Source organism: Cariama cristata, unplaced genomic scaffold, assembly GCF_000690535.1.
Source record: "Cariama cristata isolate BGI_N322 unplaced genomic scaffold, ASM69053v1 scaffold36830, whole genome shotgun sequence".
Lineage (NCBI taxonomy): Eukaryota > Metazoa > Chordata > Aves > Cariamiformes > Cariamidae > Cariama > Cariama cristata.
The window spans coordinates 18,456-33,098 of NW_009594784.1; the positions used below are offsets into that span (position 1 = coordinate 18,456).

The following is a 14,643-nucleotide window of genomic DNA, read 5'->3' on the forward strand; positions in this document are numbered from 1 at the left end:
CAGCAGGAACAGCAGCTGTACATTTTTGTATTACTCTTTCGCTAAGTGATCCACAGCAGGTACGAGGCACCAAAGCATAACAAATACATGCGTTGCTCCAGGTTATGGGGAGACTGCGCAAGAGCTGAGGCTAAAACTTGGGATTTCCTGATTGCCAGTTCCAGGTTTACACCTTCAGACTTGTTTCTCAACCTTGCTTGCCCCAGCACAAACACAGGACAGCCACCTGCCAACCTGCTTCAGAATCACTGTTACTTCCAGGGTGTTTTTAAAGATGATCAGTACCCCAAAGGCATTTGCAAATCTAGTATTTCTAGCAGCAGCCAGCGGTAAGGGAGTTGAACAACAGGAAAAGTAATGCTCAAACCTTAATTGAAGTGAGATTTTTATAGAACTCGGAGTCCAAGGAGGGAAGTTCATCTACGGAGCTGTAGAAGACACTGTGGTGGTGCCCAAGTAGTTGACTCAAAAAGAAGGAAGCAAACGGTACATCCACAACTATTCCCTACAGACAACAAGAATGCACAGGTAAGGTCCCGCCGCACACTAGTTATGTGTGACATCTCTGGTTACCTACGAGGCCTGTAGGCAGATCACGTGTGGTAGAACAAGTGATGCAAGACACTGAAATCAGCTACGAAAACCACATCCTCTTAAAATCCATTAATTAGTGGAATAGGTGCTCCTTTTTAGGCAACAGGGGAACTCCATGTTTCCTTTAAAAGAACTGCCTTAGATGGAGAAGGTCATTCTGTCATTCCGTCCTCCTTTTAGCCACACGTCCCTTTAAGTAAGGTATCAACAAACGGATACTTGTGAGGTGCAACACCAAAATAACAGACTATTCTAGCTAGTGTCCCCAGCACCAAGACGAATAATCAAGATATGTCCCAGGTTTTACCTCCAAGAGAATTTTTAATACATGCCTGAAGAAGTGCCAGACTGCTCCACCACCAGTATCTCTATCCAAGTAATTTTTTCAAACTCACCTCTTCAGTAACACGTCCCCAAGCACATGACAGATGCTTTCAAAGGCAAGGGGCACCATCACAGAAGCGCATCTGAACAGTGTTATACCAACAGTGACATTATCCTAACACGGTACTTTTGGCTCACCTCATATACAGCCTTCCCAAGCATCTTCCCCACAAACTCAAAGAGCTGTAGGTAATTCTCATGAATGTAGGATGTTGGGGATGGATACAGCCTTTCGTCACCACTGGTTGTCTGCACACAAACAGACAACAGCACAGTGAGCTAGTCTGTTTCTGTTTGCAATGGGTCACCACGGTCAGCATCTGCAGCCCTGCATCATACCTTGAACAAGTTGAGTGCAGGGTCAAACACTTTTTTTATTATCTCTTCCAGAAACTCTTTGAAGACACCATCTTGATCAATACCGGCCTCATCGACTCCCAGATCATTCACAAACTTTACTCTGATCACTCCCTTCATGGCATTCTGGGAAAGCTGCCGTAGCTGTTCATAACCATCCTACAGAGACCAGAAGAGCCAGAGGACAATCATACAGGGAGACAGGTGAAACACCCACACAGACACGCAGCAGAGACAGGAGACAGGTATACCACAAAAATCTGCATTTGTCATTGCCTTTTGTGTTCAAAAAGACCAGCATTTTTCCTAGTCAAGACTCCATGTTTGTAGCAGTCTGAATTGAACTAAGGTCCAGTATTTTCCTGTAACATCACTTCATAAAAACGCAGACAGAAGCACCCACAGACAAGGTAAAAACGTATTCACACCCCATATTCTTGTCAGGCCAAGTTACTGGCTTGTTGGTTGGTTTCTGCAAGCCAGGTCACTCACCTCCAGCATACGTGAGCGGCGGATAGTGATGTGTGTGACATGAGGTGATGCAGAGCTGGTTTCAACCAGCCCAAGCTTCTCTTTCTCCTTTGTAACCATGTTTCGGAAAAGCAGCACCCTCTTAAAAAATAAAACAAATATAAGTCTTCATCTACAAGGATCCCTATCCTCCTGTGCAGCAGGGCTTTCAGATGCTCCTGACGCACACCCAGAACTAGGTCTTGGTTGTCCTGTTCTGATGCCACTGTCACCTACTCAGTAGAAATAGTGGGATTTGCCTCTTTGTTCCCCAGTGGGGCAGAGAAATCCTTGAAGCTCTGCTTTGGGAGGGACAGGGTACTGACAATACGGAAAACAAAAGCACTTTTCCTATCACCAGATAAAAATCTGTCATGTCTGCAGATTTGCTGCTTGCAAAAAGACACTCTGCTTTTTTCTCCAAAGCCATATCACGCACTGCTGGATGACTCTATACAGCTGCCTACACAAATAAGCTCGCTCTCAATGAGAGAAATCACGACAGTTTAGAGGAAATATATTGGGGAGAGTTGGGAGGGGAGGAGAAGACTTTTGTTCATCTGGTATTTCAATCACAAGCTCCATGTCACAAAAAAAAATGCTCAAGATGCATATTCCTTCCAATACAGGCCACCCAGGTCACTGCCTTTTCAGCCTCCATCATCCCCTGCCCTTGTCCCACTCACGTTCTTGTGGGGAATGACGTGCGGGATGTACTGCAGGAGCAGCTGGGCTCGTTTCTTGTCCTTGTCCAGCTCCTGGAAGAGCACGCTGGGTTTGAGGTCCCTTTACAAAGAAAGGCACAGATTCAGAGATCCCTGAGAAATGCCCAGGTGTGGTAAATAGCTGGGGGTAGGAGAGAGAGGAAACCTGTAATGATTTCAAAGACGACTTAAATGCTCAGGTGTACACATCTAAGAAGGCCAGAGACACTCAAGCTGTTAGGTGTTGAGTCAGTTTTCAAGCATCACCTTCCATGAGCAGCAGCTAATCCTTACACCACAGAAGAGAAGCACAATAGGAGGGGTGTCCTTGAATGCAAACACAGGGAGCAGTGCTGACCTTGATCTCACAGGTAGGAGAGGCACTCAACTTTAAGGGATCCCAAACCAGCCACCCAGAGGGGAGCTGGTGCACTGGGACAAGCACATGATCCTTGCCTTGAGCTGGACACTTACTTGCGTAACCAGTGGTCCTCAGGAGCAAAACGCCTGCGGCAGTCCCTTTCATACAAGACCATGAGCCAGCCATGGACAGAATGAAACAGTTCCAGGGTCTCCCCTCTTGCATTCTCTGAACAAAAGGAACAAAGCAGCAATGTCCAGGCACCCTAGGTAACAGGGGCATCTAAGAGCAACATGTTGATCATCTGCCCCACACTAATAGGACAGGTCTATTTTTCGTAACCTCACTGCCTTCAAAGGGAAGGAAGAGATTTTGTGCCTCCCAGAAGACAGACAGTCTCTTCTTTGATCAAAGCGAAAAAATACTCTTAGCCACATTAAAGCCATCTCAGCCAGCTCCAATTGAGTCATCACAACAGAAATGGACCATCTCATCTAATTACCAGAATTGAGCTGTACCCAAATTATACCAGCAGCATATAGATCAACACTAGGTATCTACAGAGACCCTACATTATTCTTGTCCAATACATGGCTCAGTCATGTTAAACCTACTCTCTGGCAAAACCCAACATGCCCATCATGTCTGTTACACAAATGCTTATTGGAAATAGAAAATTGCGCTGTATTTGGTGCTCAGCACGATAGTGGCATCTGGACATCAAGAGACTGGGACATATTCTCACGCCACACAACGTAACATGGGGTTTTGTGCAAAGTAATAATTAGAAGAAGCTTCAAATTCCAAAATTAATGCCATTTGTTGTTCTAATAGTAACATCAACTCAAGCTACTAAAAGCACTTACCTACAATTCCATCCCAGATCATCTTAAATACGAAGGAATTCAGAAAAGATGAGATGGTAACAAGCTCTTCCAGTTTGAATGAAATCTGCTCTTCATAGACTTCGATGTCATCAAGAATCCTATCAGAGAAAATAAATGCACAAGTGTAAATTTAATTCCCTCCTGAAATTTTCATAAAGGCACATTATCCTTTAGCAGCAGCTCTTACTTCTATGACAACTTACACCCACGAGGATCTAAAGTCATAAACAACTAAACCTTGTTTACTGATTTTGATCAATATCCACCCCTAACAGGAGATAGCATGAAAGGTCCACAATACAAGCCAAGCCAGTATTTCATAGTTAGAAGTACCTATGCACTCATCCCCAAGAAAACTTTTTCATCATTCAAGCTGAGAAAACCAACTCTACTGACCAGCAAGGGCAATTTTCCACCCCCTCTCCCATCCTTTGTGTTGTGTAAGTCTACGAGTGAGACAGCAAAGCAGCTGTAAACAGAGCACGTAAGCTGGGGAGCTTTCTTGGAGCAGTATTACAACATTTCTCCTCAAAGCTCATCAGGACTCATCGAAGCGTTTGCTTTGGACTGACACAATTGTTGTCCATAAGCCGTAGAAGAAATGTTTCTTTCCCCTCCCTAGCCAGTCCTGTAATATTTTCTTACCAGTTCAGCCAGCTGTATATTCCTGAAGAAGCACATGGGTGAGGGGGGAAAGTCCTTTTAAGTCCTTTATTTCTCAGGAGTGTATCTGAAAAGCCTGCTGCTTTACTCTGCCTAGTTGATCTTTATGTGAAGGCAGTAATATCTCAACTATTCCTCTTGAAACTTAAGGAACACAACAGCTTTATGTTAAAAATCTAGACAGCACCCTCTGCTTGCTACCTACGTGATAAGGTGGCGGGAGCAGTCACAGAAGAGCATCAACATGGCCAGCAGCCTCTTGGATTCCTCCGTATCATTATTCAAGCACTCCAAGAAGAGTTTTAACCCACCCTGTGGTCCCAGCTCACAGATAAAAGCCCACAATTTGGGCAACAGATCATCCAAGTAAGTGAGGCCTAGCAATGGAAAAATACAAAGCACACTTAGTAAAGCTTGTTCTGCCTGCTTGTTCATCCAGGCTCAAAGAGACGAATCTGACTTGGAGCTAAAAGATCCTTTTGCAAAGCAACACTTTACTTGAAGGGAACATAAGCATCACATTGGGCTCCCAAGCCTGTCTGCATTCACAGGAGATGTACAATCACCAGGAAAGCAGAAAAAAAAGCTTTTAACAGGGCACTAATTGTTTGCACATCTTAAGCCTTTTCCCAGTAATGATTTTGCAACTTTAGAAAAGAATTAATTCCTGTGATCCATTCACCATTACAGCCATCTTACAGATGAGAACACAAAGAAGGGGGGGTTGTACCTGTGGTCACCATTATACCCACAAACAAAGCAGCCAAAGCTCTGGACTTATTCCTCTGCTCTAGCCACTAGACCAAAACAGTGCTTATCTCCTCCTCCATCCATTCCCAAGACAGGTAATTTGTTCTTAAGATGTATGAAAGCATTCAGTGTTTCCACCACATAAAGATTAATATTGCTAGGCTTCTCAAAAACACTGACTCAGTCTCAAGTTTGATATGGAGTAAGCATGGTTTCATTACAGGAAATCTTGCTTCAATTTGTATTCTGGAGAGTTAATGCTTGATAAAGAAGTGATGAATGTTATTGATCAGATGTATGATTCAGGATGGAACAAGCCTTCCACCCAGCCAGTCAATAAACTGTTGTCAGTAATAAAACTACCAACAAGTCAACACAATTTAATAAGAAAAATCTATTTTTTCTCCACATTTTCAGTGATTTGAAAAGCACAGATGTGCCCTGACCTGTGAGTATCTGCAGGCGGATCTGTGTTAGTGTTGTAAGCGTGGTCTGGTACAGCACACAGATACTGCACACCTTCTGCACTTCTGCTGAGTCCACTCGCTTGCCCCCAACAGGCTTGAGAATGTTGCGGACAGATGCAGACTTCTGGAAAGCTCTCTTGAAAAGATCTGGTAACAGAGAAGCACACGAGAAGTGCTATTCGAAACCATTTCTTATTCTCAGCCACTCGTCAGCTCTACGATAAAGCAGACTTTATCAGACTGGGTCACTCCACAGACAGTAGGTTTTGGTGGACTTTTCTGGCAGAACATTGTATAGCTGCTAGCAACATAGAAGCATATTTCAGTAGGGGCATTAGTCTAGAGCTTAAAACCTTGCCAGAACTGCAGTAACTAATGACCACAAGATCTAAGGCTATGGACAGCAGCTAGAAAATAGCTAGATTACAGCTATCTTATTCCAAATACTCTTCTGCAGAATCACCACGCATCACAGGTCCACAAGTTTCACCTTGTTTTTCACCTGGGAAGCTGGCCTCCCATCTTGCCTTGGGAACTACTAATTTATGCAGTAAGCACTTCAGCTGCTTGAGACACAATGAAAAAAAAAAAACTGCTAAAATAAGCAAATATTTTCACAGCACCAAAGTAAGAGACTTGCCCCAGGTCACAGAGGTATTCTGAGCAGGAATTACAAATAGGAGAGACCATATCCCCACTTAAGCAGCAGCAGCTGCCGCCAAGTAATTACTCAAAGCTTTTAGCATAAGTGGAAAAGTCAAAGCCCTGTGAGTCTGGATGAGAGAAAGACACATGTACACACACAGACATAAAAAACCCCACAACCCTCCAGAACTGACTCTTCATAGGAAGGCTGTTCTGAGGGGAAACTGGCTGTGTTGGAAGCTGAGCTATATCCTGATTCTCCAGCAATTTCTTGCTGAGCACATCACTGAAGAGGATGCGGATCATATGGACTCCCCAGAGATGCTGCAGTTGCTTTGTCAGCAGAGGCATGGACTCATTCAATCTAAAAGACAAGTCAGAAAGACAAGGCAGGCTGGAATAAAACACCAGGCAGAGATACTTTGATACATTTAACTCGTAGTCAAAACGGAGTAAGCACCCACCCTACAGATGGTCCTCACAGGAAGAGCTGATATACAGGTCCTATACTGAGTGTACCAGTATGGCCACTGGTTACCAGCCTAACTGTACTAAGTGAATCTCCTCATGTAATAGTTTGCATATGAACGCAGCAGTTTATATTGTGCAGATATAACCTGAAATATCTGAGAAGTTATTCTGAATAGGGTCACACTGCTCATCTCAAAACATAAAACACAATGCAGAATTAAAAAAAAAAAAGGAAACAAATAAAAAGACAGGCTTAATCACCCATCACCATAAGGTCCTCCTCACTTACCCATAATCCACAGTCTGTGAAAACCAGCCCAGAACAGGATGCCAGTGGGTAAGGTTGGATTTCTTTTGTGAAACATACTTCTGGCAGTAGGAGAGCATGTGAATGAGCACACCCACAAAAAGAGCTGTCTCCTCCTCAAGAACTTTATCATTCAAGGAGCCCAGGTACACAAGATTACCTGGTGGAATGACCAGCACAGCAAGACTTAAAAGAGGAACAGATGCTGTAGGACAGTGGTTACAGGTATCATAGACTAAATGAACTCATACCCCCTTTCAAGTCCAGAAGAAGATTTCTGTGAAGAATGACTACTAGAGGCTACCCTGCACCAAGCCATTTCCAGCACACATCAGCCACTGAGGTGGCATGTCACTTTGGCCACCTTCTCATCTGTATCCCACCAACACCTTCTACAAAGTACTATAAGCTACAGATGATCCGTGCTTATTCCCAAGTTCCAACTGCTCCTCTTGTTACTTTTACAGTAATGTGAACTTAAATACTTCAGTAACAGATCCATTTAGGGAAGTTAGATTCAAGTCTGCTACACTGCAAGATTTTCTCAGAGTCCAAACGAAAAGCTAGTGGAGATAATACTTCACAGTTTAGGCATGATGACATGCATACAAGAGTAAGAGTCTGACCCTTCCTCCATTTGCAAGGGCCTTAAATCATGTTTGCAATATCACAAAGTAAAGCTACATTATTATTGAGAAGCCATCTAAATAAGAACAAAAAATGATGAGTTCGAGGCAGCTCTGATCCATGGAGAATGAAGATTTGACTCAAGACTGTCTTCCAAGTACAGTATATAAAAAAAAAAAAAGAGTGTTACAAGTGCTTACCTAACAAACAAAGAGTGTGACTTCCTTCTAAGCACACACAGACATCTCGGCATTGTGCTTCACGACTTAAAAACAGGATGAACTTGCGGAAAAGATCATGAGATTCTATCACTGCCAGACGCTGAAAGACAGAATTTAACTGCCAGTGAGGCTGAGAAGCATCACACAGAGCAACCACACCTGATCTGCCATCAGCAATTTGAATTGTCTTTACTTTCCAAATAAAGCAGCAAGTTGAGACTGTTGCACCGAAGAAGGTAAGTGTTTGACATGGAGCTGGTCCAGGAAATAAAAAACCTTGCAGGTGAACAGGCCATGTTCTAGCTGTAGACAGACCTTCGCAATTGTCTGTCTGCAAGAACACAGAACATCCATTTGGCACAAAACTTGTCTGTTTGCACCAAGCTACACAGAGGAGTAGTCAAATTAAATTAGATTAGTGGACAGCCTACTAGTTACCGTCACAGATTCTCTGCCATGCAACAGACTGATTTCTGCTTTGGCTCTGCCTAAGGTTACAGAAGTGGAAGAATAAGGACATGCAAAAATTCAAGCTGTGTGTCACATAAGCCTTTATTTTTATTTTGTTTATTTATCTTAAGTCAGTTCAGCCCATCATCCCACTGGTGTTAATAACTTCTGTGGTATTAGAAACCCCGAGTATCTGGAGGGTGTAAGGGTCAAGCGCTTCCCTAACAGACAGTTGATACTGGCAAGGAGAAAAATGCCGATGCTCTGTTCCAAGGGCTGTTAAAATGGAATAACCAGTGGCCTTATGTGATATTCAGAAGATTTTTGGTACTATTACATCACCCACTTACCTCAGGTGTTAGAGTAGCAAGATGAGTCATTATAGCAGGCACAGACATGATATGGATCAGAAACGACCTCAACAGATTGTCTGAAAACTGTGCAGCAACCACAGGGCTACAGAGAGAAAAATACTTCAGTGCAAGAAACCTGACCTAACAAAGTAAAACACAGTCTTTACCCGAGTTGTTCAGAACTGGTTGCTGATCCTACCCTCATCAAGAATATTCACAAAATTGCTCATGACTCAAGAGGAATATAAGCCTAACAGTTCACAGCATAATGTATTTTTACACAGCACATCCACACCACCCAGCGCACTGTAAGGGTTATATGGTTCATGTCCCAAGTTCCCCTTCTCCCCACTGCCACAAAATCAGTAATTAAATAGTTGTTTTCCTTAGGAAGAAGTTAGGTGACGCATTCAAGGACATCCACTGCTACTCTACTGAACATCACAACCTCATCATCCCAGCAGTGATGGCTACAGCAGGGAAGTGGCACTCAACTAACCACTGAAGTCTTAAAAGAATGCTCGTTACTTGCTGCAGATTTCCAAAGTGAAAAGACATTGGCTCTGCAGAGATGAGGTCATGGTAACAGTATACTTCTCTTATTTTTAAGAGAACAGTCTGAACCATTAGAAAGACCTGCACCCAACTCTTGTTTCAGGGACAAACTTTGCCCCTGCAAATTGACCAACAGATACATCTGCATTAGCAGGTCATCGTGAAGAGGCACAACCATATTTATCTAGTGAACTCCAACCCCTTCTGATGGTTTAACAGAAAGATATACACAGAGCCTGTACTCTGAACTGGAATTGCACTCCAAAGTCTAGGCTCATATTAACACTAATTACTGACTCAAGAGCATTCTGATCTGAAAAAGGATGACAGGAAAGTGAGTTGTTTGCCTAAAGCAGCTTCTTTCAGGAGGGTGATGCTCTCAATGGCACAGAGAAACTGGCAGGATGAGAAGTCTTCCAAAAACACAATAAAGACAACTTTGGCTGCATATCATCTCAAGCAGCTCTGGCTGCCTTACCGCAATGCAAGAGAGAAGATGGCAGTTAAAGAGCCTTTGGACAAGGAAGGTCTGGATCTTGCCAAGCCATTAGTTAGCAAAATCTGGAAAAAATAAAAAAAAAAACCCCAAAACACCCTGCAGTACTCAGAAAAAGATTATGATTACTCCTGAAAGACATTGTGTTTATTTTCAGAGCAGAGAAAAGGAACACCACCAAAGTAACCTAAAACCCAGTTACTACAAGCCGTACGGCAGAACTAGAAGGGCTTCAGGTTAACAATGGCTTAACAGAGAAACTGCAATCATATCAGGCACTCTACAGTACTTATTTCTCTAGGACCTGTACTCCGAGGGTTCCCAGGCCTTTCAAAATTAACAGACAAGGCTCATAGCTGCTTGGTAATATAATTCTCATTTAAAAGATTAAGGGAAAATTACATCAGTTCATTTCCCCAATGGAACAGTAAACAAACCAAACCCATACAATATGGCAGCAGCAAAGTTTGGAAAAATATTCAAGACTCCTTCCTGTTCATCTCATTACGAGATGATTAAGCAGGATTTCGATTCAGCAGTAGTGACAAGAAGGAGAGAGTGTATTCGGTCTCAAGGGGGGAAAGTCTGCTTTACTGAAGAAAAATATGACTACACACAAATCACCAGTGTTCCACAACCAGCTTTTCCCTGACACATCACCACAGAGATCACAAAAACTTCCTCAAAACAACAACCACAGTGCAAGACTGGGAATGCTTTGAATAAAGACAAGACATAACTGTATCAGCCCGAGACTGACCTGCAGCACAGAATAAAAGCCCTTCTGATTTAGATGTCCCATGATGTTTGCACAGATATGGTTCATGGCAGGCCTCAGGGTTTCACCTTCCGGGTTAAAACACTGATGTTACTAAGACAGCATCAGAGCCCCACTCTTTACTTCCTTACAGACTATAAAACAGTTGGTCAGTTCAAAAGCCCTTCTTGCACAAAGTCCTTGCCCTTACATATAAAGCCACCATTTTAGCAGCATTTCACATCAAGTCTTGTTTAAGGTATAAGAGTCTCATTTCCTCACAATACTTGTCTACCTTTTCTACGTGTATTTCCTACAAAAACCCAAAGCTAAAAGCACATTCCGTTATCCTCTGAACACTTCTTGTGTGTGGGATTTTGGAGCATTATAAAAACATAACAACTCTTGCTGTTCTACAGGAAACAGCCTGTCTAATCTCAAGGGAGTCTTTGCTGCCCATTCTATGCTTTGTGCAAGCACGGGGAGAAGATAAGGTGCAGAAATAGCATTCAGTAGATTTTAATAGTAAGTCCCAAATCAGTGACTTAAAGTATTGAATTGGATGCACCAACCTTTTCCCCGAAGGATTTTCCACGTAGAAGTGTCTGTGAAGGTGACAAGCATTGTGAGGTGCAAATTGACCAGTCTGGAGTCTTGTAAGATGTCAGGCTGTGATAACAAACACCAGCATTAATAAATCAAATTAGCTTTGTGCCAAACTGCAGAACTGTTAAATGCGAGGAGACGAAACACAAAGAAAATGTTCCCTACCTTAAGCTGCTTGAGAAATTCACAGCAAAACCACAAAATGTCTTTGATCTGTTTGATCCATAAGAGTGTAAGATCCTTGGAAAGGGCCAGTGACACGTACCATACCTGAGGAAGGCAGGATACAAATGGGAGCAGCAATTAGTATTAGCGCTACAGATCAGCAGAACACATTACCAGCAAGTTTTGTAATGACATGACCTCCTGAACAAAAATGCCCTACTGAAGTCAGCAACAGAACCAAGTTATTTCTCCCCCCAGAATTCACTGGTCAAAGCATACCACTCACCACAGAAAGAAATTGCCCTTTAACTCCTATAGCTGTATACAGAGTAAAAAAATCAGAGGAATACTAAAGAACTCGTCCAAACTTTCACCATGGAATCTCATCAGTGTTCAGGGGCTTTTGAAAGCTAAAATTTCAAACATCACCAACCTAAATCCCCACGTATAGAATTAAAAAAACCAAACAACCCTCCCACCTTCAAACAAAAAACCATTCTGCTGACCTTGGGCTCGTTCTCAACATCCATACTATTAAGAATACAACGGCACAGCTTTTCAAATCTCTACAAAAAAAAAAGAAAAGAAAAAGAAAAAAAAAGGTGTCATTAGTTTTAAGTACAGGAAGGGCTATTCTGGAAAAGCACTAGGAACAGCTCAGCAGAGGGAGCAAGATACCTCTATAACAAAATAACAAATGTTTCAAACACATTCCCTACAGACAGTGCCGACGGCTCCTTCCCCGAGCGTGCATCTACACATCATGTTACAGCTATGCAGAAGAGTTCCCTCCTTGAACACAGTGCTCATCAACAGGAGGAATTTCTCGTCCTTCCCTGCTAAATTGCCTCGCTCAACAGCACGGGCTGAAGCCAGGAAAAGTATGTTTCTGTTGGAGTTCAGCTAGAAGAGCTTAATGCTAACAAGTGTAGCAGTGTGTTCCAAACTCCCAACCATCATGGCTCTCAGCAGAATTTGGCTATCGCATCCACAACTCCTTAATTATTATTTCAGTCCAGTTGTATTTGCCACATGCTTGCAAGTTATAAAGCCATTCTGAGCTACAGAATTGGCTGCTGTAATTATCCTAACTGAGAGCGGTGTCCAGAAATAGAGTGGAAACAAGCACAGTCTAGTCCTCGGCCCAGCAAGGGACTGATTTGCTGCTGGAAGGGGAAGGAGAAGAGAAAGTAGAACAGACATATTTCTGCAATGCACCCTACTACTGTAATGCAGAACTTCAAATGGATTCCAGGCACTTACAAATTTGTATGTAATATACACATTTTCTTTTGATGCTGTACATACAGAAAACTGCATTTGCAGTACTTGCACCATCATCAACAGAAGAGAGTTTCGATGGAACAGATATTGGAAAAAAAAATATTTAAAAAGTCACCCACCGCTGCTGCAATTTAAATACAGCCTTTTATTTCCCAATTGTTTTCCTTATAATTAGCCCTCACAGTTCCCTGGGGCAAACATCATCATTTCATAGACACTACAGCAAAGGGCTTCACTCTGAAACAACAACTTCAGGGCATGGTCAGAAAAGCACTTGCAATGCAAACAGCCTGCACACTACACTGTGCCAGGACAGCTCTTTGTGAGCTTGCCACAATGTACCTGCCTGGGGAACTGATGCAGCTGACAAAAATCATAAGGCACTGCTCAATTACTGAAGTTGGCACTGTCACCAGGAAAAACATTTGTTAAACTATGCCCTGAACACAGAACCACTACTAAAAAATTCAAGGGTTCTTCTATTTCATTCTTACAGGCAGATCTCTTCCAGAAGGACTAGGAGACAGAGACTCCCATTTCTGAAGCCAAAATATATTGCAGGAACCTACATGATCACTAGATAACTAACTAAACATATTTAACATGTTAAAATATGCCCTCAAAAGAAGAAAAGCATGTCAGAGTAGCAACCTTACCTCTTTGTCCTCTTTATGATTAAACACAAACACTAGTTTCCTAGCAATTCTGAAGACAGAAAGAGCACTTCTTTTACTTGAGCCAGATTCATTTGCCCCAAAGAAATCCTCCACTTCTCTCCTACCAAAGTGGGAAAAATAAGCATTGGTAGTTAAAAATCAAGCACAGCTCTCTCGATAAGAGCAAAGTGTGGGCAGTAGAATTTCACACACCTTATCTCCCTCTGCAGGCGGCATCGACAGAGAAATCTCCTGATCAAAGCTTGGACCTGGACTGCAGCACGCTCCCTCTCCTTCAGCTCCCTTCGCTCCTCCCGAGCCTGGCGTGCTTTGTCGAGAAACTGGGCTTTGGAGGACTGGCTCGCACTGAACATTTTTATAACCTACCAAACCACAAATTTAAAGAAACAAAGAATCATTGCAGGAAACACCTGGAAAACTAGGAGTAGAGTGGACAAAATGCACAGACAAGGGTAATTCTTTACATTACTGCTGAGCTGACTACCTGCACCCAGCATTTAAGTAAGGGAAGGGGAGTACCCAACAGCACAGAAAGAAGCGCATGCAAAACACAGCCTAGTCAAAGCCAAAATTATGTATCAGTGGGACTGCAGTAAGAACACACAAACACTGATATCAGAATCATTCCAGCAAAGCCCTCAACCTCATGCAGGCAAGTAGATTTTAAGAGCAAAAAACTTAATCAGTGTGTTGTCATTGTGTTTCACTCCTTGTACTCCAACTCCCCTCTCCAGTCTTAGTTGTTTTCATTTTCTTGTTCTTATGTGTTATCTGTAAACAATTCTACAGGCAAGGATAAGAGGGAAAGGGCACAAGGACGCTTGGAAGCTGATTTACTGCCACTCAACAAGACAAAATGCACAGAGTCAACAACGGCTTTATAAATACTTAACAATAAACTCACCTGAGGGCTTCCTTCTTCAAACAAAGTGTACGATAATCATTTATACACAAACATCATCCTCATCCACTGGCTTCAGGCAGCTCCTGCACATTACCTGCAGATGATTCAGGGATTTAGTCTTTACCTTTGCAGTTCTAAGTCCTTTTGACCAGACTTACCTCTCACCACATCCTCAAGAAAATGTTAAGTCAGAAAAGCTACTCGAGAGGAGAAGCAGCACCACTGTTCAGGTTGTGATCACTGGCACAGGTAGCTCCTCACACTTCAGAATGGGGAAGAAACAAGTCGATGTATGACAGAAGTGAAGGCCAGCCTGAAGCATGCCAGGGCCCTGGGAACCGGCGAGATCTGAGCGGCAGTCGCCCCAGAGCGAGTGTTTCCCACTTCACCAGAGTGGGGGCAGGACCCACGAGCCACCCCCGCAGCCCCAGAACGGGGCTCCCAACAC

General features: G+C 43.0%; 1 protein-coding gene across 1 annotated transcript in view; it reads right to left on the bottom strand.

Moving 5' to 3' along the window:
• Window positions 1-13,708, bottom strand: part of UBE3B (ubiquitin protein ligase E3B) — a 20,169-nt gene extending 6,461 nt beyond the window's left edge. Inside the window, exons 1-20 of the mRNA XM_009699249.1 lie at window positions 13,484-13,708; window positions 13,271-13,391; window positions 11,837-11,896; window positions 11,331-11,435; window positions 11,132-11,228; window positions 10,563-10,648; window positions 9,785-9,867; window positions 8,749-8,854; window positions 7,928-8,048; window positions 7,083-7,260; window positions 6,517-6,686; window positions 5,657-5,824; window positions 4,666-4,837; window positions 3,777-3,895; window positions 3,024-3,138; window positions 2,532-2,631; window positions 1,828-1,947; window positions 1,318-1,494; window positions 1,117-1,227; window positions 368-505 (exon numbers count right to left, since the gene is read on the bottom strand). Of these exons, the coding sequence (XP_009697551.1) occupies window positions 368-505; window positions 1,117-1,227; window positions 1,318-1,494; window positions 1,828-1,947; window positions 2,532-2,631; window positions 3,024-3,138; window positions 3,777-3,895; window positions 4,666-4,837; window positions 5,657-5,824; window positions 6,517-6,686; window positions 7,083-7,260; window positions 7,928-8,048; window positions 8,749-8,854; window positions 9,785-9,867; window positions 10,563-10,648; window positions 11,132-11,228; window positions 11,331-11,435; window positions 11,837-11,896; window positions 13,271-13,391; window positions 13,484-13,644 (2,508 nt within the window). The 5' untranslated portion in view covers window positions 13,645-13,708. The remainder of the gene's footprint in view (window positions 1-367; window positions 506-1,116; window positions 1,228-1,317; window positions 1,495-1,827; window positions 1,948-2,531; window positions 2,632-3,023; window positions 3,139-3,776; window positions 3,896-4,665; window positions 4,838-5,656; window positions 5,825-6,516; window positions 6,687-7,082; window positions 7,261-7,927; window positions 8,049-8,748; window positions 8,855-9,784; window positions 9,868-10,562; window positions 10,649-11,131; window positions 11,229-11,330; window positions 11,436-11,836; window positions 11,897-13,270; window positions 13,392-13,483) is intronic.
• Between the last annotated feature and the right edge of the window lie 935 nt (window positions 13,709-14,643).